This window comes from Phyllopteryx taeniolatus, chromosome 14 (assembly GCF_024500385.1).
Source record: "Phyllopteryx taeniolatus isolate TA_2022b chromosome 14, UOR_Ptae_1.2, whole genome shotgun sequence".
Lineage (NCBI taxonomy): Eukaryota > Metazoa > Chordata > Actinopteri > Syngnathiformes > Syngnathidae > Phyllopteryx > Phyllopteryx taeniolatus.
The window spans coordinates 10,061,477-10,087,051 of NC_084515.1; the positions used below are offsets into that span (position 1 = coordinate 10,061,477).

The 25,575-nt window shown below is 42.4% G+C and overlaps 1 protein-coding gene across 4 annotated transcripts in view; it reads right to left on the minus strand.

The window, feature by feature from the left end:
- Window positions 1-25,575, minus strand: part of ptch2 (patched 2) — a 56,623-nt gene that overhangs the window by 20,233 nt on the left and 10,815 nt on the right. For 2 of the 4 annotated variants that reach the window (XM_061796676.1, XM_061796675.1), the window contains 4 exons: window positions 17,247-17,439; window positions 3,125-3,314; window positions 2,970-3,039; window positions 2,786-2,877 (listed from right to left, as the gene is read on the minus strand). In XM_061796676.1, the coding sequence (XP_061652660.1) occupies window positions 2,786-2,877; window positions 2,970-3,039; window positions 3,125-3,240 (278 nt within the window). In that variant the 5' untranslated portion in view covers window positions 3,241-3,314; window positions 17,247-17,439. Of the gene's footprint in view, window positions 1-2,785; window positions 2,878-2,969; window positions 3,040-3,124; window positions 3,315-3,474; window positions 3,600-17,246; window positions 17,440-19,851; window positions 20,473-25,575 lie in introns of those variants that run through there. The other 2 variants (XM_061796674.1, XM_061796677.1) reach the window with 2 other exon arrangements.

Sequence of the window (25,575 nt, forward strand, 5' to 3'; positions counted from 1 at the left end):
AGAGGGGTAAAAATACAGTCAAAAGTTCAATTCAACGCTCAACTACCTTCCCTTAAACTCTGGGAAGAATCCCAAAGTATCCCAACTTGCCATTTTACACAAAAAAAAATACAGTGGAGACGCGATGTTGACGGAACTGTGTGTGCTCTTACGTAGCAACAAAGCATTGCATGATACTTATATCAAAATACTTGTCGGACTGCGACAATTGTGTTCACCACAACAGGCAGGGAAATTCTGTGTTATTAAATTAGCACCCCGATACCACCTTATCTGTCTTAAAGCAGCAATTTTCAAAGTATGGTTGAATCCTTATATGCAGGCTCTCTCTAGTGGTCGACGAAATAATCACTGAAATAAATGTTCAAATTGTGCATAATATTACAGTGGCCTAAACTTTTTTTTTTTGAAATCCTGTACAGTTGCTTCAGCTGTATTTAACGTTGAGGTTAGGTAAAAACATTTGGATATTATCTTCAAGAACGGTTTGTGTTTAAACATTTATTGAGGTACGACTTTTATTTAGTCACTTTAACTTTAACTCTCTACATAGGTTTATTCTTGAATTATTTCCCATTTTGACTTCATTCTGTGTGTGCATACAGCCACACACACACACACACGCACACACACACACAAAACTGTGCAAAAAAAAAACTGATTGAATCTATCATGGCCCTTTTTTGTTTTTTCAGATTGCTGCTCTTTGTTGTCACGCATTTTTTTTGTCTCCCTTTTGTTGTTGTTGTGTTTCAGCAGAAATGAAGCGTAAGAGGAACAACCGTGGCTGGACTCCCCATCCTCAAATCCTCCGCGCAAAAACAATTCATAATAAATAAATAACATCAGATGCCGAGATGGCAGGGTGCGGCACATTCAGAACACTTGGCCCTCTCGAGTGGAGTGGGAGAACATAACAACGTAGGCCCTTGACGGGAACATAAACAAATTTGCAAAGAAAGCTCGGCCGTACAGACTTTTTTTTATAAATGAAGCGCTCAATTGAAATATCACTTCTGGCTCTCGAGAACCTTTGGAAAAGGAGGGTAAAAAAAAAACAAAAAAAAAACGCCCCAGACTCCACTGTTAACCATCTTGTTGCCTCTCTGTGTCTTTCTCGAGGGACTTGAGGTTTGAATGCGGCCCATTTTATTTGTTGGACAACTTGGGGAGCTGGGAGCGCGGGGGCATTACCATGAGAATGGCAAGTGTTAGCCGTGAGCTGACAAAGCCGGGGCACCCCCAACTCCCAAATTTCCCTCCCTCCTTCCCTCCACTGGGGCCCCTGCACTGATGGACACTCACTCGTAAACTGAAAGAATGCTTACCATTGTCTGGTCCAAAGGGCTCCCCTGCTACCACCACCACCGCCACCCCACCCTGCTTCCCTCTACAAGCCCACCATCTCTCCCTCACTGCCTCACTTTCTCTTTTTGAATTTCCCTGTCAGGACACCCCCCACCCCCACAGCCCGGGCCCGAAAAGAACTCTATTACTGACCGCCGCTGTCAGTCACAGCTCCCACTGACAGCCTGAGTGTATCTTTCCGTCCAGCGTGTGGTAAAAGTTATGAACATCCCCCCAAAAAAGTCTTTGCTACAGAGGCGGCATGGCTCAGGTGGTAGAGTGTTCGTCCACCAACCCGAACATGCCCTTGTGACCCTGTCGAAGTGTCCTTGAGCAAGATTCTGAACCCCCAGTTGCTCCTGATGCTGCGTCATCAGTAGGTAAATAAAGCGAGAGTGCTAAAGCGCTTTGACTTCCTCGAAGTTAGAAAAGCGCTATACAATTTACATTTACCATCTTCCAGAGGCTGTCTAACATGGCTGCAATGCATCAAGAAAATAACTATTGCTTGTCGTCTACTACGCTTATAAAAGTAGCTCCCCTCTGCTTCTAAATTACATTAATACACAAGGGAGTTACAGCAAATTACAGATAAATACACATGAAAAAGTGATGAATACATATTGGCTAACTAGCTAGGAGCTAACTTTGGCAGGATAGTGAGTGTCAGCTAACAGAGAAGGAGGAGGAGTTAAAGAAGATGGAGGAGAAGAAGAAGATTTGACTGTTTTGGCAACTTATAGCTGTGATTACAATAAAAAGAATTTCATGTGAACTTTAAGACTAAATGTTTGCTTCCATTAGCTAAGATGTTAAGTCCCATTTCTTGGTTATGTAGCTCATTATTGTAAATGTCCAATGAAAAAAATGATTGAGAAATGAACATTTTCCAACCTTAGCAACCTGCTGCTGTGATGAAAAAGTCACGGTAGGCTATGAGCTAACTTTAACAGGCCAGCAGGTGTTAGCTAAGCTGGTGTAATGTATTTAAATGTGTATATAAAAATGACCAAGAAATGAACATTACTAAGGATTAATATTCATATTTAGCCTTGGTAAACTGGTGCTGTGATTAAAATAAAAAGTATTGTCTCGGAACTGTAGAACTATGAGCTAACTTTGGCAGACGAACTAAGATGTTAGGTCCCATTACTTGGTAATGTAGTTCATAACTGTCAACATGCAGTAAAGAATGACAGAGAAATGAACATTTTACTGTCTTATCTGTTGCTGGGATTTAAAAAAATAAAATAAAAAAAAAATTAAAAAAAAGAAGTGTTCATGTTTTAGCTTTTAGGCGGTGCGCTAACTCTGGGAGGCTAACGAGCATTAGCTGTCGTGACTTCACCCAGTGATGTCACTCATTAACGTAAATGTTCGAATAAAAAAAGATGCTTTCCCTAAAATAAGTAAGTAGTGCGAGTATTCCATCACTTACGGTAAATAGGCGGAACCTCCCTGTAGCTTGGCCCCTTCCCAAAAACAATCCAACGGGGTGATGATCATACAAGGAAATAGCTTGTCAATCATCTGGGAATGGGAAAACATCAACAATTACACACGCATCAAGAGGAAATGTTAAATTGGTCAAAATAATATTATTAAAGAATGCTGAAACTTACCCTTTCAATCATGACATTTTCAATTATAGGGACCCCGGATTTGTAACATATTTTGTTGAGATCCCATGACCTATGGGAGCAAACACAAAACAAATGAAATCAACTATTTTTATCAAACAAAACACAAGATCTTGCTCATGAAACTCTCCACTTACTTTCCAAACAGTGACACCTGGACCTTGCTGGCAGACAGTGTGGCTTCCATGTGCACCAGCAAAGCCTCCTGGGTAAGAATGTTGGTGCCCCGTTCTTTGGGGGTCTGGATGAGCATCTGTGAGGTAAATATGGACTCCTCGCCTTGCTTCTCCCTGGTGTAGTGAAGCTCCTGGCTCACCCGGCTACCAGCTTTTGGGGAAAAAAAAAAAAAAAAAAAAAAAAAAGGATCCTTTACCTATGCAGTTCATCTTTTGGATTCACACATCACTGCAGGCATCCATCAATGTTACACATTTGGCCGTATTAGAAAAAAGTGTGTTCATATATTTGCGCATGAACGCACACGCACGTGTATATCGAGCAACGCCCTTGGCCCTCGCCAGTGTTGGTTTTGAAGGCACTTCACACAACGCAGCGTCTGGCCAAAAGAAATGACTAATGCAGCTTCACATTGGCTCCTTCTGTGAAGCAGATGTGCCCAGTTACTTAAAAAAAAGTTACTTAAAAAAAAAAAAGTTAAGATTAATCCTCCACATCCCTTCACCATCCCACTCAGCATGGCAGATACCATCGACTAGTTCAAATCCATGAAAAATAATCTCATTTGTCTTTATCCTATGCTTATCTACAGCGGGACTTAGATGCTCAGCTAAGATGCAAAGGCGCACGCACAAAACAGAAGGGAAATAGTGACAATTTGTCCAGAACGAGGGCTTTGTTCTATTTGGGGAACCATATGATAGTACATCATAATATAATAATAATAACAACATACATGTAATATAAATAAATAGACAATAAAACCTCTTTATACTGGATACAAAATAAGTACTGTATTGTATTCAAAGATATTAATACTTGTAATAATAAAATAATGCACTGGTAAATGAAAGTGAGTCACATTTAATTAAATCTAATAATGTCATTGTCAAGGGTGTAGCATTATAACAACATTGCATGATGAAAAAGAATTGAGGATAAGCGCTAAAGAAAATGGATGGATTTATAAAAAGTCACAAACGCTATTAAAAGACAAAATATTGCAATGCGCTCTAATGGCTGCCTTCAAGGCTGCATATTGCAGATCGCTGTGCACAGAAGTGAAGGATGAAAGACATAAAAGCATATAAAGTCAAGTAAATTGATTTGTTAAAGACGCTGTGTCGGAGAGACGTCGATAAAGAGGAGAGCGAGATGAGCAGGGGTTGAAAGAGGGGAAGAGGAATGCTGTGTGTGTGTGTGTGTGTGTGTGTGTGTGTGTGTGTGTGTGTGTGTGTGCGCGCCATATACGCTCCAGCCTCCTAATTACAAGAGGTTGCCCTGAAAAGAGTTTGCCAGCCAGGGGATCTGTGCCCGTGCCAAGTGGACATGAAACATGCCACGCCGGATCACAGAGGGCCCGTCTGCCCCTCTCTCGCTGTCCCGCTACATGACAATGCCGTGAGGAGATTGAAGGGGGGAATGTGGGAAGCTTTGTAAAAAGTAGCTCCTCCTTAATTCTAACTCTTGTCACTCTTGTAGTCACTTTCACGGCTTTGTACTCGATCCTGGGCAACAAAAGGGTGGGCATGTATCTCTTGACTCCATGCCATGGTGTTTCGCACTACATGTTAGCGTTAAGCTAGCGTACTTTTGTTAGACAAAATGATATGGCTTGGCTGAACATTTTGGTATTTAAATATATTGTACAGCACAAGATTTAATTCTTTTTTGTTGTATACTTTCTTTGTGTGGGTTGCTGTTCCGGGTGTGTTAAAGCTGTGTTATAGCAGCTTTTTGAAGGTTTATCATTATGGTAACATCTATGCTAATTTGTGTGTTTTGCATTTTATGCTACCTTTAAGCTAGCTGACTTTAGTTAGATCAAAGTATACCATTTGGTTGAACATTTTTGCAGTTTTTATACAGTGGTTGATTATCGTGTTTCGTCTCCATTTCATAGTAAACTTCAACTGGGAGTGACCAATAAGGTGTGAGCCAGAATCTCTTTTCCTCTCTTCAAAGTGATGCTATACGATCATTTCTTGACAGCAAGAAAGTGAGAACTAGTGCTAAATAACTTTTAAAAAGTGTCTTTTAGTAAGTTTAAGTGTGTTCTAATCACTTTTTTAAATGTATAAAGCATGTGAAAGCAGTAAAACTATGCACAAGAAGGTCTCTATATTGCAGATTTTCACCTATTGCAGGTGGGGCTGGAACATGTACCTTGCGATTAACGGGGGTTCAGTGTACACTAGTGTGCTGTGCACCTACCCTATCCAGCCTGTAATTGATGGGGAGCAAAAGTAAAAACAAACGGCGAGGCCTATGAACGTCTGAGATCCAAGTTGGACCTCAGGGAGGGGAGGGGGCTCCAATATTTCTATACCGCACTTTCAAGGCTTTAATTACCTTCGCTGCAAGTGGGGGCGGAGGATATCACATCACCTCGTTTATTTGCAGTCGCCGGTGTCGAGCTCAGTGCATCCCCCAAATGGACATTCCTCCCAATGTTGACATAGATGTTTTCATTTGGAGAGAACGGCAACAGTAAAAGTTTAGGTCATTTCCTGACAGATCGCATTTGGTCTAACCGGTGCTCACACAGCGAGAACGGTATATTATTAATACATATATAATTGTTGAAATTGCTTTGTTTTGGTGGCCCTCTTGGATCACCTTTTAGGGGGCCTCAATATATTCAAAATGGCACCACTTTTTTCAGGCGTGTGGATCATGGTTAAAATGGTTAAAATGCACGTCCCCAACTGAAAGTTAGAAATTAGCCCCCAGCGCCAGTTTCATTGATCAACATGAAAATCGGTGGACATATCTATTGTAGCTGAACACACTAAAATGTCTCAAGGACCCAAGCCCGGAATTGAACAGGAAGTCGTCCATTTTGGTTTGAGGCAGCTATTTTGGGTGAATTCCAGACTTGTACTTTGACAAACTCTTACTAGGGAATCTGCCAGAGAAAAACAAACAAACAATTGTTTTTTCAAAATAACACACTCACTGAATCTTCTGAACTCCTGTTTCCAAGCCAGTGTTGCACTGAGAAGAATAATGCTGGCCGGAGGAGTTGTGCCATAGCGATGATCAACAGATGCCATGTATGCTATTGTAGGCCTGGGACACAGAGATAATCAAGCTGTTTTTGCCCCTTCCCAACCAAGCCAGATTATTTTGTTTTAAAAGATTATCTACTAAGATTATCCTGTGGTCTGAGCTGTGTTTAGAGTGAATTTGTCCCGATAATAGGGTCCGAAGCAGGTCAGGGCCGACAAATGTTAAATGCGTTTAATATTTACGACCAAAAATCTTTTGTGTGTGGGAAAAGCTGATAACTCCCGAGTCATGACTGTGAAATGTGACGTGAAACGGAATGAAGCGGACGTAACTAAAACAAACATGCTACTGTGTTACTAGGATAATAACATCAGCCATTATCTTAATTTGAGAACTCACTTCTAGCTTGCTCAAAAGACTATAAAGCCCGCTTTCACGCTGTCTCCAGGATTATTTTCCACAGTCTTTTCTTCTTCTTAGTTCGGCATTTTTCCGTAAAAAAAAAAGTTCCAAGACCACCATCATTCCCACCTCTCGTGTGTCCTCTGCCATGTTGTGTCTTGTGTTTCCCAGATGTTGCTATGTTTCTTCTTCTTAATTTTTGTTTGATCAACTTTGATCATGCAACATTTCTGTATTGAAAGACAGGCTTCTAGATCAGTGGTGGAAGAGAATCTTTATGTAAGCACACCACATACAGTACTACGTTCAAAACTGTCATTTATCTTCATGTGTGGGTTCTGTAACATACAGTATAAACAATCCTAATGTGTGTGCAAGGTCTTAGAAAGCTAACTAATTGTGATTAAATCAGTTTATGCCTCATTTTTTTCAGAATGCAATTAATCAATAACTCCACCCAATCTTAATAAATCAATGAATTGATTGTAATGGCCTAAACTCAGAGACCTATGGCTACATCCCAATGTGTAAAAGACAAAATTGAACTTCTTCCATTGACATCTGTTAAAACCTTTTTTGACGTTTCGTATGTTAACCTCTACAGCGTTGGGGTTTTTGATCCCAACAGGAACTGGGTGGCTTCGGCGAGAGAGACTTTGGCTCTGTAATTACAGGCCTCCTGAAGTAAATTATAGCTATTTGTGTCTTGTTCCTCCCATCTGGACCACCCAGGCGGCCCGATCCGCCCTCCTCTCTCCTTCTCGCCTCCTCTCTCTATCGCTCTTTTGCTCTCTCGCGCGCTCTTTCCCCTGGTCCGGCCCCAAACACCTCAACTTCACAAACCACCGCGCTCGCTCACTCCGGCTCGGCCCCAGATGGACCACTTGTCTTTTCTTTGAGTCTCCTCTCGTCTTTCTTCGCAGTCGTGCACCCCCCCCCCCCCCCCAGCCTCTCCTAGCACTCAATCTGTGGACTGCAACCTTAAAGAGACCGTTCCTTGGAAAATTTTCTCCTCAGAAGGTATTTAAAAAAAAAAAACATCTTTGAGTCAGGAGACTAGGGATTTTAACGCCCAAGTGGATGCTTATTTTACTACAAGGGAGTTAAGATATTAAGATGTGGTGGGCAACATGCCTAAAGATGAATAAAAAAGCCATAAAACAACATTGTCATTCTTTGACCGTCTCGAGCAGAGTTACAAGACTGAGAAGGTGAAAAGAAACGTCAAAACAAGCCCTGACATGGCTTCATGACTCTGGGTCGCACAGACTTAATGTTTGGATGAACGTGTGTGGCCCGGGGTAAACGCTGGACTTCAGCAACCTCAGTCATTTCCTCTCGTCGTGACCCTTCCCTTCCTGTTAAAGCTGAGATTTCCCAAACTGAGGCAAATATATATATGAGGCTTTACGGGACAGAGCAGAGGCAACCTATTCTATTCTATTCTCTTGTGGTGGCGTACAGGCCCTTAGTCCCCTGTTCCAGGCCACGCTGGGTCAGGCCAGGCCACCTTCAAAGTTCAGCGTGGTAGATTAGCTGGATTAGGGGGGGCCTCTGAAAGGCCCCACGCTGTTCTGGAGGAAGACCCGAGAAGAGGAGGGCTGAAAGTGACGTGGGCTTTCTTTTTCTTTTTTTAACCTGCTACACAAGTGCCAAGCGACCGAGTAGGGACGGCTATTGGACCATATTTGGAATATTAATCATGTATGCGATTCTAAACTTTGACGCCAGTGTTGTATTGAGTGGAATGATGCTAACGTTAGCATAGCATCACTTGGTGGCAGCCAAGGACTGTACTCCATCTATGTAGACCCAGCTTCTCTCGCCAAAAAGTCAGCTGGGATTGAAGACTCTAAATTGTCCATAGGTGTGAATGTGTGAATGGTTGTTTGTCCTTATGTGACCTACAACTGACTGGCAACCCGTCCAATGTGTACCCTACCTCTCACCCAAAGTCAGCTGGGATAGGTTCCTGGTCACCCTGCACCCTGACCCTAATGAGGGACAAGCACTATAGAAAATGGATGGATGGAAGTCAACTCTCTTGGCCAATCAAACCTCTAATTCCATTTGTTACATGTGGACTAATCATAACCAGGATTGGCCCAGTCCAGCCTGTCCCACACATCCTTAACTGTGCTGCCCCTAGCAGATGGGCAGACCCCTCCAGAGTGCAGCTCCACTCCCAATGCACCACCCTTTTGTTGTCCGTCAACCCTTCAATTTCTTTCAGATGTTTCCCAACAAACAGCAGAATAAAATAAAGCGGGAGTTTTGTTTTTTTCCTCTTCCCTTCATCACAACAAAAAGCAAATGGACCAAAACGTTCCCAGCCTGTAAAACAATGCCAGACTCGACTGTGGGAGTGGGAATGGGAGGTTGGGAGGGGGCACAAAAAAAAAAAGAGACAAGCTGGCACTTAGAGCTATCTTACTTATCGAAATACAGTGTGAGCTTTTTGTCTACTTCTGTATTATACTTACCTATTGTTGGATTATATTAGAAGTTGAAGAATTAAAACAAAATAAGCGATACGTGTACGTGAGAAAGAGCTTTGTTTCCAGTAGAAAACAGAAAGCAACATAAAAAAAATCTGTTTCACTTACATTCTATTCAGATGTGCCAGCGGTGTTAGCCACCACACATAAATTTCCACCGGGGCTGGCATTTAGGCACTTTTCATTTCCATATGTATAGGCTTGCCTCTGCTAATTATGCTAATCGTGGCCAGTGTTGGCCACTGTGAAAAATAGTCACATTAGACACTCCACTGACCGCTAATACTGCTTAATGTGTGGTTGAAACATACATTCATCCCAGCCTGAAAGGCAAACTTTTTCCACGTTGCTGGTCTCATTCAAAGCAGAAATGAATTTATTGAGCCCGGGAATCATTTCTTTTTTTTTTTTAACACCCCCCCCCCCCCCACACTCTTTCTCTTACAAGTACCAAGAGAGCATCCAGTGTCCCTCCACATCTAAGTTTTATATGACCACGATGTAAAGACAGCGGAAAATGGTGCAGACTGGTGTCGCTTTATGCTGTGCGTGGCAAAGACAAAAGGGTTGGCTCCTCAGCCAAAGAAACAAAGGATGCCGCCCTATATTGATTGAGTTTTCATTATGCCGCTTTTCCAAGTCCAAAAATAGTAGGAGAATATATGCATTATACTTTTTTGTTACAAATATCCATCCATCTATTTTCTGTAGCGCTTATCCTGTTCAGGGTTGAGGGTATAGGCATTTTTAGCCTGTTTTGGTAGGTGCTGGTATCTTGCCTTGATGGGAGCGCAACACACCTAAACCTCTGATTCTAGAATTGCCCCAGGTCAACGGTGAGCCTATCCCTTCTCCTATCCTTTGGGTGAGAGCTTGAGTACACCATGGACTGGTCGCCAGTCAATCACAGGGTTTATGCGGGAAGTATTCGGAGATAATCGACTGATGGATTATTAATCTACAATTATGTCAACTATATGTAATTGATAGTTGAACTGCTCTACATGGCCACAAACAGCAGAGATGCTATTGAATCTCAACTACTTTGCTGTCTGAAGAAGTTTACACAAGACATCATCTGTTTAAATTGAGCTACATCCTGTGTGGAAACAGGAGTTTAGAACCTTCATATCATAATTCCATCCATCCATTATCTATAGCGCTTGCCCTCACTAGGGTCACGGGTGAGACAGAGCCTATCCCAGGTGACTTTTGGTGAAAGACGCTCAGTCCACCCTGGACAGAGTCGCAGGGCACATATAGACAAACAAGCATTTCCACTCACATTCAATGAAGCTAACATGCATGTTTTTGTGGACGTGGGAGGCAGCAGTAGAAAACACACGCAACATGCGAACGCCACATAGGAATGCCAGAGCCAAGATTCAAACCTAGAACGGTAAGACTGAAATGTTGCACACTTCTGCACCGTGCTCTCAAAATGGAGACCATTAGTCGGCTGTGACCAGCTGAGGTTCTGTTGATTCTATCTCAATTAAAGAACATGACACTTGAGCTACATCCATGCTATGCTAATATTAGCATTATTCAGCTTGAAACAGGAGTTCAGCACACAAATCACTTATTATGTGTTTGTTTTTTTCTTATCGTTTGTTCAATAAAGTGATTACAAGTGCACCTTTGCTGTGTCTATACTTGGTCACTTGCGGAAGCATTGCAATACATTCTAACTAGCGATGGTAGGCTATATTAAATTAGGTAACATCGATATGTTACCTTCTGTGTTTGTGATTGTGCACATTGCACTTAATCTTTTTTTAAAGTGTAACATGATACCAAACTTTGGGCATTCTCTTGACTTTTACGCACTCTTTCCTCTTGGCTCGCCGCAATCACGCCAACTTATTTCTCCACATGCAGAGTGATGCGTGCTACTGCAGTAACATTAGTCCGTGTGGAGAGATTTTGCTTCCCCTTCATTTTTTTGTAATCGAATTATTCAAGTTATTTGATTGATCATTTCACACTTGACATTATCATTCATTGTTATAGTCCCAATCTATCCTCAGTGATCCATTAAGGCAAGCAGAGCGAGTGTGAAAAGACAAACTTGTCATATTAACACGTCTAAAGTTGCATGGTGTGATATTTACTTGAGGGGTGGTCCTGTTTTGGGGGGGATGCTGAGAAAGGCAAGGTGTGACTCGGGCTGAAGGATGGAGTGTAAAAAAAAAAAAAGGGGGGGGGGGGTGTGAAATAAACATTTGGAGCTGACCCAGGTTGCCTCTGCTCTTGTTTGTTCTCTCTACCAGTGAGGTCCCGGGCCCTGAGCACTGGGAGTTTATTTATCTAGCTGGTGCACCCAGCGCGCACTATTCACCTCCAATAATGCTTCATAGAGCTCCCTTTCTCCATCCGAACTAGGCCGCTGTGTGCGCACACATGAATTGTAGCACTTACCTGCTGTGGTTTGTTTAGAGTGGAAAAAAAAAATCCCCAAAAAAAAAACCAAAAAGTTTCTTTGTGCAAACTCTGAGGTGTTTTCTCTTTGTATTTTCTCTCACCAAGCCTCATTTGGATGCTACTATACTGTACTGCACATTACTGTGGTCATGAGACCCCAACTCCCACCTCTCCCATCCTCTTTATGGGACATGTGGTGCGCCTGCTCGGCCTTCTCTCCCCTGCACTCTTGTTTAGACAGTTGGAATCACTGAACGCGGCTGTCACGGCTCACCTAAAACTCAGCTCGGAAGCATTTGTTTACAGAAACACTGAGGCCTTTTCTCTCCTTTTTTTTTAACCTCCACAGATGTTTTTTTTTCAATAGCAACACCTCACCACTCACAGGATCGTGATGTTTAAAAATGAGACAAGGCAAGGCGAAAATGTGTCAGCGGGTCATAAACTTCCAGTCTTTCCTGTCTCAACCACCCCCTGCTCCTGCTGGGCGTCTACTCCCATCACTCTCCTCTTCCTGCATCTTTTTTTTAAAAATTTTTTACTACCCCACTTTTACCCCCTTTTCAAGGACAATACTGGCTTGGTCACATGTTGCCAAGCTCAAATTTCACACGTGAAAGCGGGGTAAAGATTGTTTACAGTATGCAAACATTGTGGATGTGGCTGGCATATTTTCTCTGTTGTCCTTAAACCCCTCATCAGACTAAACACTCTTATACTACCACACAGGTGTGAAGACAAAAGACGCTCCTGGAGGTGGGAGGAAGCCTGAAATCTCAAGAAACGCACACACACACAACAGACAAGTCAGGCTATGTGCGCAAAAAGGCGACAAAGATGACAGAGTAAACGTGTGTGTCGTGTCAGGACAGTTCTCAAAACAATACCTCATAACGTGAAGCACCTGACACCTTCACGAGCACATTCCAATGGGATTTTGCAATCATTTAGTGGGAAACTAGGAAATGTCATCTTGGGAATATGCTTAAATGACATTATTTTCTTAAAAAATCATGCGGCACAGAAGATTACTGCAGCGGCATATGAAGAAAGAGGTTGAAAACAAGTAGACTTATAGATGACTATCGTTTTAAATTTTTTGTATTAAAATATTTTGTCTTTAATAATAATGATAATAATAATAATAATAATAATCATCATCATCATCATCATCATGCTACATAGTTTGCCTTAAAATGCTAGTTTTCTTAAAAATGCAATATTTAGGCATAATATCTGACAATTTTTGTATTTTATTTGTACTGTATAATTTATTTAAGTATAATTACAACAAAAAAAAATATTTAAAACAATGAATGACATTAAATACAATTATATTGTATTCAAATAATATATTTTTAGGTCAAAATCCATAATAGTGTTCTTAAAATGTCATGTATTATGTACGTATTTCCTTCAAATTGCATATTTTCATTTAATTTTATTTTCTAAGTAAAATTACAATATATTGTAAATGAATATAATTTAAATGAAATTTTTTTTTGTATTAAAATAATAAATTTTAACAATAATAAAAAGGACATATTTTGCCTTATAATGCTATATTTATATATTTTTTAAATGATACATTTTACCATAATATCTGACACATTTTAATGTACTTATTCTCTTTATGTAAAATTACAACATATATAAATATAATATGAATGAGATTTTTTTTTCTAATTAAAATAAAGGCACTTTTTAATTACTACTCAATTTAGTCCTTTACATTTTTTTGGAAAGAAAGGCTCCACATTCACACATTTATTCATTTATTTTGGCTATTATTTTACAAACAGTCCTACACGCCTCCTAAAAGTGTCTAATTTCCCAAAAATGAAACTAAACTATTTGAGCCCTGCACTGAGATATCGCCCATCTTATCAGTCAGTGTCCTTTTGTTTTGCGGTTCGTGTGCTGCCGTGCGAGTGTTTACTCAAATTTGTGCGTGTGAGAACTAACCTCTCCTTGTCCCACAACCACTTTACTCTCCATTGAGGCCCCTAGCAGCTTTGTGAATGGGCTATTGGTGGAAACAAGGCAGGCAGAAACTTTAGAAACTTGGCCACGGCCTCTTACAGGCACAGCATTCCTTTTTAACCCCCCCCCCCCCCCTCCCACACACACACACTACCACACTCTCCCTCCTCACTGCCCTGTTCCTTCCTTCAGTCCCACAGCAAAACAACTGGCACACAAACATCTAAACATCTCCTTTAAAAAAAACGTGGCCTGGCCAATTAGCTCAAAAGGTAATCCGGAATCTTTACACTATTAAGAAGTGAAAGAGAAAAGAGGCAGGGACTACTTTTGTTGCGCTGCTGATAATGAATATATGCTGAGGCTAAAAAGATCGAAATTAAACTAGTAAATATCAAGAGTGCGTGACTCCAGCTCCGCTCAGGCCAGAGCCGTCTTGACCCCCCCGTCCTACGCTGACATGGTGGGCCGAAAAAGGCCCTATAGGGTCTGTTTATATTCACCAACTGCTGTGGCGCTTTTAGAGCGTGCAAAACAGGTGGGTAAACTTCAGATGCATTCACTCAGATTTTTTTCCTAGGAGGAGGAGGTAGGGCAGGAGGCGGTGGTTTAAGGGGGGGGTGCCTGCCTGCCTGCCTCGCCTCTTGTTGAATGGAATCCAAGAATAGTTAGGGACCACACAGGGAGCTGTAGGGGAGGAGGGAGTGAGTGAGTGAGTGAGTGTGTGTGTGTGTGGATGGTGGGGTCTAACACCCCCGTCCACCACCCTCCTCCTCCTCTCTCAAAGATGGCTAACCATTCACACAGTCCATCTGCTGCAGGGATCAGCCCCGACACTGAAAGCCTGGGGGTTTAAAAGGAATTTTGGCCAGTGTGAAAAACCAAATAAAGCTGCTTCTGCCCCTGGAAAAAAAAATAACGTACAGATAACTTTGACCTAAAACCCAGCGGCAGCTAAACCGAAGATAGCGTGCCCGAGGTGCAACACGATCACTCTCCACATGAGCTCCTAATACTAATAGACACAGATGAAATCATTCCGACTACATAATCAATTAAGAACTGATTGTTGATGAATCGTGTCTTGATGCAAATTGAGGCCAAACGGAGTGAACCGCTGATTAAGTCTCCACTAATTTGCTGTCTAAAGAGGTGCCAACATGACGTCAGCTGTGGGAAGTTGAGCTCCATCCACATCCAAGGCCTGACACTGAGCTCACAGCACTACAGAGAGATTCTCCTATTTGTTTCCAAACAGTACAATGTGTAAGAAAGGTAACACTTGATCAATCAGTTGATCGTAGTCAGTCAAGGAAATGTAATCAAATAGCCATCCCAAAAAAACAACTACACATCATATTTGCAATGAACTAGCTTGCGCAGCGGCGTAAGAATACGTTGTCACCTGGCACAAGAAGGTACACTCAGTTATCACATTGACTGATTCTTTTTCATTTGATTATTTCATATTTATGACCAAGAAAGGCTTTTAAAACAAATATTTGCTGTAATTATGACTTTACTACTGCATTAGCATTGGTTAGGGGTAGACTACAATTCCGATGAAGTTGGGACGTTGTGTTAATCATAAATAAAAACAGAATAAAATGATTTGCAAATCATGTTCAACCTATATTTAATTGAATAGACTACAAAAACGATATTTAATGGTCAAACTGATAAACTTTATTGTTTTTAGCAAATAATCATAAACTTAGAATTTTATGGCTGCAACACGTTCCAAAAAAGCTGGGACAGGTGACAAAAAAGACTGAGAAAGTTGAGGAATGCTCATCAAACACCTGTTTGGAACATCCCACAGATGAACAGGCTAATTGGGAAAAGGTGGGTGCCATGATTGGGTATAAAAGGAGCTTCAATGAATTGCTCAGTCATTCACCAAGCAAAGATGGGGCGAGGTTCACCTCTTTGTGAACAAGTGCGTGAGAAAATAGTCGAACACTTTAAGGACAATGTTCCTCAAGGTACAATTGCAAGGAATTTAGGGATTTCATCATCTACGGTCCATAATATCATCAAAAGGTTCAGAGAATCTGGAGAAATCACTGCATGTAAGCGGCAAGGCCGAAAACCAACATTGAATGCCCGTGACCTTGTTCTGTGGTCCGACGAGTCCACATTTCAAATTGTTTTTGGAAATTGTGGACGTCGTGTCCTCCGGGTCTACGAGGAAAAGAACCATCCGGACTGTTATGGATGCAAAGTTCAAAAGCCAGCATCTGTGATGGTATGGGGCTGTGTTTGTGCCAATGGCATGGGTAACTTACACATCTGTGAAGGCACCATTAATGCTGAAAGGTACATACAGGTTTTGGAGAAACATATGCTGCCACCCAAGCAACGACTTTTTCACGGACGCACCTGCTTATTTCAGCAAGACAATGCCAAACCACATTCTGCACGTGTTACAACAGCGTGGCTTCGTAGTAAAAGAGTGCGGGTACTCGACTGGCCTGCCTGCAGTCCAGACCTGTCTCCCATTGAAAATGTGTAGCGCATTATGAAGCGTAAAATACGACAACGGAGACCCCGGACTGTTGAACAGCTGAAGCTGTACATCAAGAAACAATGGGAAAGAATTCCACCTACAAAGCTTCAAAAATTAGTGTCCTCTGTTCCCAAATGTTTATTGAATGTTGTTAAAAGAAAAGGTGATGAAACACAGTGGTAAACATGACCCTGTCCCAGCTCTTTTGGAACGTGTTGCAGCCATAAAATTCTAAGTTAATAATTATTTGCTAAAAACAATACAGTTTATCCGTTTGAACATTAAATATCTTGTCTTTGTAGTGTATTCAATTAAATATAGGTCGAACATGATTTGCAAATCATTGTATTCTGTTTTTATTTATGTTTAGCAGTACGTCCCAACTTCATTGGAATTGGGGTTGTACAATGTGGCGTAAGAATACGTGGTCAAACGGCACAAGAAGGTACGCATGGTTATCACCCAAACTGACTGTCATACAGTTGTCTCATATTTACTATTTTGATGTGTTCTTCAAACAAATATCTGCCGTAATTGCAACTTACAACAACTGGTGTGTTAGCATACTGTAGGCTAGTGATAGACTACGGCGCGGTTTAACAATACATTTTCACCTGACAAGAAGGTAAGCTCAGTCATCATGAAACGATTGTTTTTAGATTTGATTATTTCACATGTAAGGCCTATAAGTGTTTTTCATACAAATATTTTCTGTAATTACGACTTTACTACTGCGTTAACGTAGGTTACTACACCGTAAACTAAGGACTCACCTGTATACTACCATGGGTTAAGACATGCGACGCTTTTAGGTTACGAACGCAATGGACTAGTTTGTGCAGCGGTATACGAATACAGTACAGGAAGGCATGCTCAGTTACCACCCTATCTTATTGTTTATCATTTGAATGTTTTATATTTATGGCCTAGAAGTGTTTTTCAAACAAGTATTTACTGTAATCAACACTTTACGACTGCGTTGGCACAGGTTAGTGCGTTCCGCCTTATGTCGCCGCTAGCAATGGAACTCTGTCGTAAACCGAGGACCCCCCTGTAATTTAACCAAACAGAGAGTAAGCCTGTCAACACACCAAATGTGCCATCCCAATAAACTGAGATGACACCAGCTCTCAATTACCATTAAAGCCCCCATTTGCAACCATTGGTGAAAAACACCAAACAGCTCAAAGATCAATAAACCAACACAGGAAGCACGGCGGTGTCGCTTTTTCATCCAAAAATTATTCAACTGACCTTCCACCCACAGCTGCTCGATGTCCGTCTCAATGGCGGCCACTCGGAGTCCCACCGAGAGGGCCCCGAACACCAAGAGTCCGATAAAGAGCACCTTCCCGCAGTGCCTCTGGATGTGGCAGCCCAGAGAGAACAGGAGGGCCTGGAACCTGGCGCGGATCCACAGGGGAGCTTTCTGACCTACCGCCTTCCCCTGGAGAGGAAGTAAGCGGGTGGGGGGGAAAGGACAGTCAGAATTATGATGTATACGCTAAACCACAGATGTCAAACTCAAGGCCTGCGGTAAGCTTCCTACAATTCTTTGACTTCTGTTCAATTATAGACATAAAAATGACCATTACCAAACCCAGGGATAATTGTGTAATATGACATGGCGATTATTAGGGTTCCCAGAGAGAACATACAAAGGGCAGAGATAGCTCAAAGGGGCAGACAACTCAGGCAATTGCCTGGGGCCCCAAGCTGAAGGGGCCCCCAAGAGACGGCTTGCATTGGCCCGTATCAATGACAAAACAATGGCGCTGCTTCAGACACAACAAAGACAATGTGTCGGGAATCCCCCGCATGGGCCCCTTACTAGCTGTTGCTGGTCGGTGGCTAGTAGGGGGTCTTGAGAGACGGCTGATATTGGCCCAGATCAACGACAACCCCATAGACACTGCAATGACATCAGGATTCTTCCAACTGGGGATTTCAGATTTATTACTTTAGTTATTGATACAATGTATGTAAAGTTTGCTTTCAGTGTCAATTATTTAATAAACGATGTCATTTCTTATACATCATCCTGTTTTTTTTCTTGGGGAAGCCTCCATGGACCTTTCTACCTGGGGCCCCCAGGGTGCCTCAAAAAAGCCCATGAGTAAGGGACAACATGTCTTATCTGTAAACAAACACAGTGCAGCTCAGCTTCTGCTAGATTTTTGGCCTTCCATTACACACCTAATATTATTTTACAATATACTGTACATTTATGCAGTTTCCCCTTTATGACCTGCCCTCTGAGGGAAACTCTGACTACAAAGTGCCTCATGATGAAAACAAGTTTGACACCTCTGCCAGTTTCAACCCTTGTACAGCTCTTCACATGGTGCTGAAGCGCTGCAGAGTTTAGGAGCAATCCGCGGCTGTCGGAACCCAGTATCCATCACGTAAACCGGGTCCAAAGCTGAGTCAGGATCTCCCATGACGCAACGCAATTAAGACGATTCGGAGGCCAACATCAGGGCTCCGAATGTCTTCGATTTACACACTGGAAGTCACAACTGTTCCACAATAATCAAGCTGCTGACAAACATTTCTGCATATTCAAAACAAAGCTTGCAGCTCATCTATCTTGCCAGATTTTGTGCAGATTTGCTTGAAATTCTTGCTTGCGAGCGCTGTCACCGCTGTGTTTCTTTCTCCCCCCTCCCTCCTCTCCGCGGCGCTGAACCCCATCCAAGCATCCGGGCGGTCCGAAAAGATGCTTTGTCAGATCAAACTCAATCAGTGAATTCCTTCACAGGACCCACCGCATTTCCAAACAAGAGCCTGGCGTGCTGCTCTGAGGGGCTGCTTGAAGCCAAAAACACACGCTCGGGAAAACGAGGATGTGTGACATTATAACAACACGGAATGGGAATGCGAGTCAACCCTACAATAACCCTTTAACCACCAATGCAGCACATGTTGCATTTCTCTTGGCCACTCAGTAGTTTTTAAAATATGAACCCTGACCTAATGAAGATTGCTATTTCTACTATTTCCATCTTCATCTCACCTGCGCAACAGCACACCTTTTGTTTGAGAGTTACCATAACAAAAACCTGTTACAAATGTTAAATCATTCATTTACAAACATGGTGTACTAAACGGTTGAGACATCTGTGCTTCTTGAAAGTGATTGGCTTTCCTAATGTGCTCTAGTTAGCCCTTAAACTCGTAAGTTGAAGTTTTGGGACCCCCAACAAAGGACGGTACACTCCTAAAACACCCCACCACAAAAAAAAAAAGAAGCTAGTTAGTGAACAGAATCCCTTAATTTGATGTAGTTGATGCTAATGCAACTAAAAAGTCAATCCAAGTGTAGTCCAGCCATACTTTTTGGAGGTTGGCACCCACAGGGTTGGTTTTGGGACCCCCAGTTAGGTACTACAGACTCCTAAAATACCTCTCCAACAAAAAAAGCTGCCTCTGTGAACAAAATCCCTTATATAAATTGAGTAATGCTAATGCAAAGTCAATATTCATTTTTCTTTTATTGTAGTTCTTCCATTTATGAGATTTATTGGAAGTTGGCTTCCAAAGGTTTTGGGACCGCAGTAAAAGACTCCTAAAACACCAAATCCCAACAGAAAAAAAACTGCCCTCGTAAACAAAATCCCTTAACTCGTGTAAGTTCAATGAAGTAATGAAATACTAACCACACAAATAATTCAAACTTTGACACCAAAAAGTCAAGCGTTGTCATCCATACGTGAGACTTCTTGCAAGTTTGGCTACCACAGATCTGGATTTGGGAGCCCCAATTAAAGACTAAATAGTCCTTAAACACCGAACCCCAACAACAACAACAACAACAACAACAACAAGTGCCCTTGTAAACAAAATCCTGGCTGATCACCTTTGAGATCTGTTTAAGTGCAAAAGCGGCGTGACAGTAGCCGCTGGGTCTCCGGAGCGCGTCGGCGTCGGCGGCCGGCCGTGAGCGCGCGTAGCTCGGGGGTAACTCTCCGAAGACACCGGCCCCTGCGACCCCGCTATCCGAGGCCATGGTCCGAACAGACTTGGGGGGCGAAGCGACACACAAAGCGGCTGCGATTTCACAGAGCGCCGCAGTAATCCAACATGGGAGAGGAGCGCGTCCGGCGCCGACGAGTTGGAAGAAAGTGTCCTGCTAGTCTTCCGTGGAGCCGAACGAGTCGCCAAACTCCATCCCAACATTATGCGCCCAAATCCGTAAAGATCCTTCAGTCGTCATTCGATCGCGGAGTTGTTAAAAAACGTACACACGCACAAAAAAAAACAAAAAAAAAAACAAAAAAAACCCAGCGTCTCAGATAGTATTGGTAGTAGCTGTAGCGGTGGTCTTGCTGGTGGTCGCGCGTCACGTCTACCTCCGATCGCGCTGCGGCAACGTTTGGACGAGTTCGCCTCTCGGTAAATCCTGAAAAGGGAGCTTTGATGGAAAAGTGCCGCGGCTCCCATTGGCCGAGGAAGAGGCAAATTACTTTGCAAACATCGCCTATTATTAGCTGCTAAGCAACAGCTCACCAAAGTGGAGCGCGTGAGAGAGAGAGAGAGAGAGAGAGAGAGAGCGAGAGAGAGCGAGAGAGAGCGAGAGAGACCACCCAGGCTGCTGCTGCTGCTGCTGCTGCTGCTGCCTGGGCTGGGAGGGGAGGGGAGGGGAGGAGAGAGAAGGGGGAGGAAAAGAGGTAGCGGGAGAGAGAGAGAGAGAGAGAGAATCTCTTTCAATAAAACCCGCACACGCACGCTTGCTTGCTTGCTGACTGCATGCTTGGGCACATTATTCCCTTGATTGTACACAGAATTCCCAGTTGAGCCACATGATTCCCAGTTAGTTTTCCATGTTCGTGTACATCATTCCCTTTTGGTGCATATTATTCCTTGGTATTGTTCCCTATTACTTCTTTTATGTAGAGTTTGTGCACACTAAGTCGCGATCGTTAAGTGTTAGTGCACAGTATTCCCTGTTTGCACATATTATTCCGTTACATTATTCCCTGTTGGTGGACATTATTCTCTATTAGTGTGCATTATTCCCTATTATTGTTCCCTGTACTATACAGAATTCCCAGTTTGAATACGTTATTCCCTGTTATAGACCTTTTCATAATGTTTGCAAACAATAGGCTCCAGAAATCTTTCAGGTGGCAGAACTCGAGTGGCTACCTACCAGTGTTGTGCACATTATTCCATGATATCTTACGTTATTATTTTTTTTGTTTTGTTGGTGCACTTTGTTCTCTATGAGTGTACATTATTCCCAGTTTGTGCGCTTTATTGCTTGTTTATATACACGATTCCCACTTTGTGCACATCACTCCACAAGTGTACACAATTCCCATAGTTTGAGAACATTATTCCCTGCTTGTGTACATGACAGAATTCCCAGTTTGTGGACATTTTTGTTTGTTTGTGCACAGTATTGCCTGTTCGTGTACATTATTCTCACAAGGCTCACGCTATTTGTCAATTCTAGTTGAAAAACCAAACCCAACATGACCGCAGGCACACAAAAAAAAAAAAAGCATTCATTTAAATTACCATGACCAACATAAATTGTCAACTTCAGTGCCATTTATTAGCATAAAGTGACTCTTTGTGGAAGTTATTCCATTGTAATGTACAATTTCTAGTCCTTTAGGTTATGCATGTGTTTGCCGAGCACAGGATATGCTCCTATATGCATTTTGTGTGTTGATTACAGTTGTATTTCTACATAATGCTACATTTGTGCAATATCAGCATTTTATTGTGACTGATCAGTAGATAAATGGATCATAAAGTACTATATTACTGCTCAACTCAAAGGACTTATTTAGGGTTGCCGGAAACTGTTAATAACTTTAATTTTGGAACCCGATTGAACTTTTATGGCACATGCAGATAATATATCTTAAACAATTATAGTGTGGCCCTCTACAACCACAATTATGCATCCCTCCTCTTTTATCAACCCACAAGTCTTTGCTGTTTGCAAAAAAACAAAACACAAAAAGCGTTAATGCAAAGAAGTGTCAGCACTAAGTTCAGCTCTCATAATACTGTCGTGACATTAAAACATCACGACTTATAACGCACGTGTATCCTGTTTTTTTTTTTCACCTCTTAGTGGTGGCTGCTTGGTTCAGAGTGGCACTCGTTGGAACGTTTCCACGTCTTGACATGCATGATTTCATGAGTTCACAAAGGAGCTCACATGAGCCTGGAAAGCAGGTTCCCAGACAAAACTGCTTTATAATCCCCCCCCTACACCACCACATCGACCCAAAAAAAAAAAAAAAAAGCTTAAAAGTGTGGTTCGCTACGTAAAAGGTACGAGGGTGAACAAACATGTCACAATAGTACAGGGTCGTTCTCACAGGGCGAGCGGTGCTGCTGTACAGAACATTTGTCAGGCACCTGGTGATAATTTGAGCCCCTTTGCTTGACTTAAAAACGATTGGAAGCTGATGTGGGGTAATTGGATTTAGGTGTTGGTTCACTAGTGACAGCTGCGCGTTTGGGGACCGCGCACGTTCACTGGCTTGGCCTTTCTACCAGTTAGGGCAGAAGGCATCGTTATCACGAAGTCTGTCCAATAGCCAATAAAAAAGTAGCTCACATTTACCTCAGTCAATAGCTAAAATACAATGTTTATAATAAGATATAGAGCACTCGATAATATTGTACATTATAAACACATACAGTAATGACAATTAAGCAGAGTGTAAAAAAAAATATATTTTTTTTTTAACCACAATTTTTTGGTTCAATTCGATGGGAGATTGTGGTGCATCTTCTGGTTTGCGCGACCATAGTCATCTGGGTGCCGTATAAGACAGATTTATAAATATACAGGGAGAGGGCTACAGCTTCTCAGTAAGTTGCAGTAGTAGATAAACAATTCATCCCTGTGAGCATTATATTGTTCGTCTACATATGTTGCTGCACCGTTTGTGTGAAAATATCCATCGCTTAAAAGGCTAAAAGTCCCACATCGATGCAAGTTGCGTTAGCCCGTCATGGTGTTTATATAGTTAGCATTAAGCTAAACAGTGTGGTTGTTTGAAATACACACCATGTAATTCTCTCTTGTTTTGTATCTAGTTTGATAGTAAACTTCATCTGGCGGTGGCAATAAACAGCATGAAGCCTTTTTGGAAGAATTGTTGACTGTCTGTTAAACTGCTACTTATTGTGAAGTGAGTTGAGTTCACTGCCGCAATATAGTGCTCGTATCTCAGACTTTTGCTCTTAACCCAAAGCCCCCCCCCCCCCCCCCCAAAAGGACACACTATAGCTTGTATCTTGAAAAAAAATAATAATAGTCAGGTCACTCGTATCTCAATGCACCATTGTATATGCCTGTGAGTGTGTTACCGGTGGTGTAGTGGTGCACTCGCATGACGTCTGTGGGGACAGCGTCGGTACAGTTCCCAGTCAGGGACGGTGAATCGGAATGGTTGTCTGTCTCTATATGTGCTCTGCGACTGACTGGCGACCAGTTCAGGGTGTAGTCTGCTTTTTGCCCAAAGCCAGCGGTGATGGGCTCCAGTGCCCCACGACCCTGAACAGGATAACCAATATAGAGAATGGATGGGTGGACGGTGTATACATTCGTTGATGCACCATTTGTGTTCATCCATCCATCCATCCATTTTCTGAGCCGCTTCTCCTCACTAGGGTCGCGGGCGTGCTGGAGCCTATCCCAGCTGTCATCGGGCAGGAGGCGGGGTACACCCTGAACTGGTTGCCAGCCAATCGCAGGGCACATAGAAACAAACAACCATTCACACTCACAGTCATGCCTACGGGCAATTTAGAGTCTCCAATTAATGCATGTTTTTGGGATGTGGGAGGAAACCGGAGTGCCCGGAGAAAACCCACACGGGGAGAACATGCAAACTCCACACAGGCGGGGCCGGGGATTGAACCCGGGTCCTCAGAACTGTGAGGCTGACGCTCTAACCAGTCGGCCACCGTGCCGCCCATTTGTGCTCAAATATCTTTTAAGGGTTATAACTACTGCAATATTGTTAATAGTTTTACCAGCCTGTCTATGCCCTTTCACATTGTGTGTTAGCATTAAGCTACTGGAAAGTTATGTGTTTTTTGTTAAATACACAATATGTATTTATGTTTTTTAAATTTTTTTTTTGCGTTTGAACTTCAACTGACAGTGTCAATAACCAGCTTGAGCTAACATTGGACTTTTATTGTTAGAGAATGGTGGGCGACTGGTTAGCACATCTGCCTCACAGTTCTGGGGACCGGGGTTCAAAATCCCGGCCCCGCCTGTGTGGAGTTTGCATGTTCTCCCCGTGCCTGGGTGGGTTTTCTCCGGGCACTCCGGTTTCCTCCCACATCCCAAAAACATGCATTAATTGGAGACTCTAAATTGCCCGTAGGCATGACTGTGAGTGCAAATGGTTGTTTGTTTCTATATCCGCTGCGATTGGCTGGTGACCGGTTCAGGGTGTACCCCGCCTCCCGCCCAAAGATAGCTGGGATAGGCTCCAGCAGCCCGCGAGCCTAATGAGGAAAAGCGGTAAAGAAAATGGATGGATGGATGCTTCTGTTACTTTAAACGCAATGATGCAGTGTCTTATTTTCTTCCTATGAAAAAGTGTAAGGGCCACAGTGGGGAACATTATGGCGTAAAACCTAAAACTGTATTGTTACAAAAATAAAGTCGCCATTTTACAAGGAAAAAATCATAATATACATATTAATACCGAATATGTTCTTCATAGCATTACGAGATCTTTTCCCTCATTATTATATGGGTTCATTAATGTAAAATGTCAGGACTTCCTTTTTTTGTCGCTATATTATGACTTTATCCTCAAAATAGTATGATTTTATTTTAGTGACACTACACCCTAACATTAGGCACGGTGGCCGACTGGTTAGAGCGTCAGCCTCACAGTTCTGGGGACCCGGGTTCAATCCCCGTCCCCACCTGTGTGGAGTTTGCATGTTCTCCCCGTGCCTGCGTGGGTTTTCTCCGGGCACTCCGGTTTCCTCCCACATCCCAAAAACATGCATGAATTGGAGACTCTAAATTGCCCGTAGGCATGACTGTGAGTGCGAATGGTTGGTTGTTCCTATGTGCCCTGCGATTGGCTGGCAACCAGTTCAGGGTGTACCCCGCCTCCTGCCCGATGACAGCTGGGATAGGCTCCAGCACGCCCGCGACCCTAGTGAGGAGAGCGGCTCAGAAAATGGATGGATGGATACACCCTAACATTTTGACTTTCTCCCCTTAATATTATGACTTTTTTTCCCATCAGTTTTCCCCCACGTAATACTAGGAATTATTTGCAATAAATTATGACTTTATGTGCGCAAAAATATGAATTTTACCCAATCGTAATATTACAACTTTCTTTTTAATGATGACTTTTTTTTTTTTTTTTGGACTAAACAATTTCATTCTGGTAAAAACTTGATTTCTGGAAAATTGTTACACGTTGTATACACATTGTTACCCAAATAGCATAATTGCCAGTAATTTCTAATGTTTTAAGAAAACAAGAAACACAACAAATTCAACATGACGAGTTCAGTTGCCTCAATTTAACTTTTGCGCATTACCATGACATACAAGACTGAGACTCTA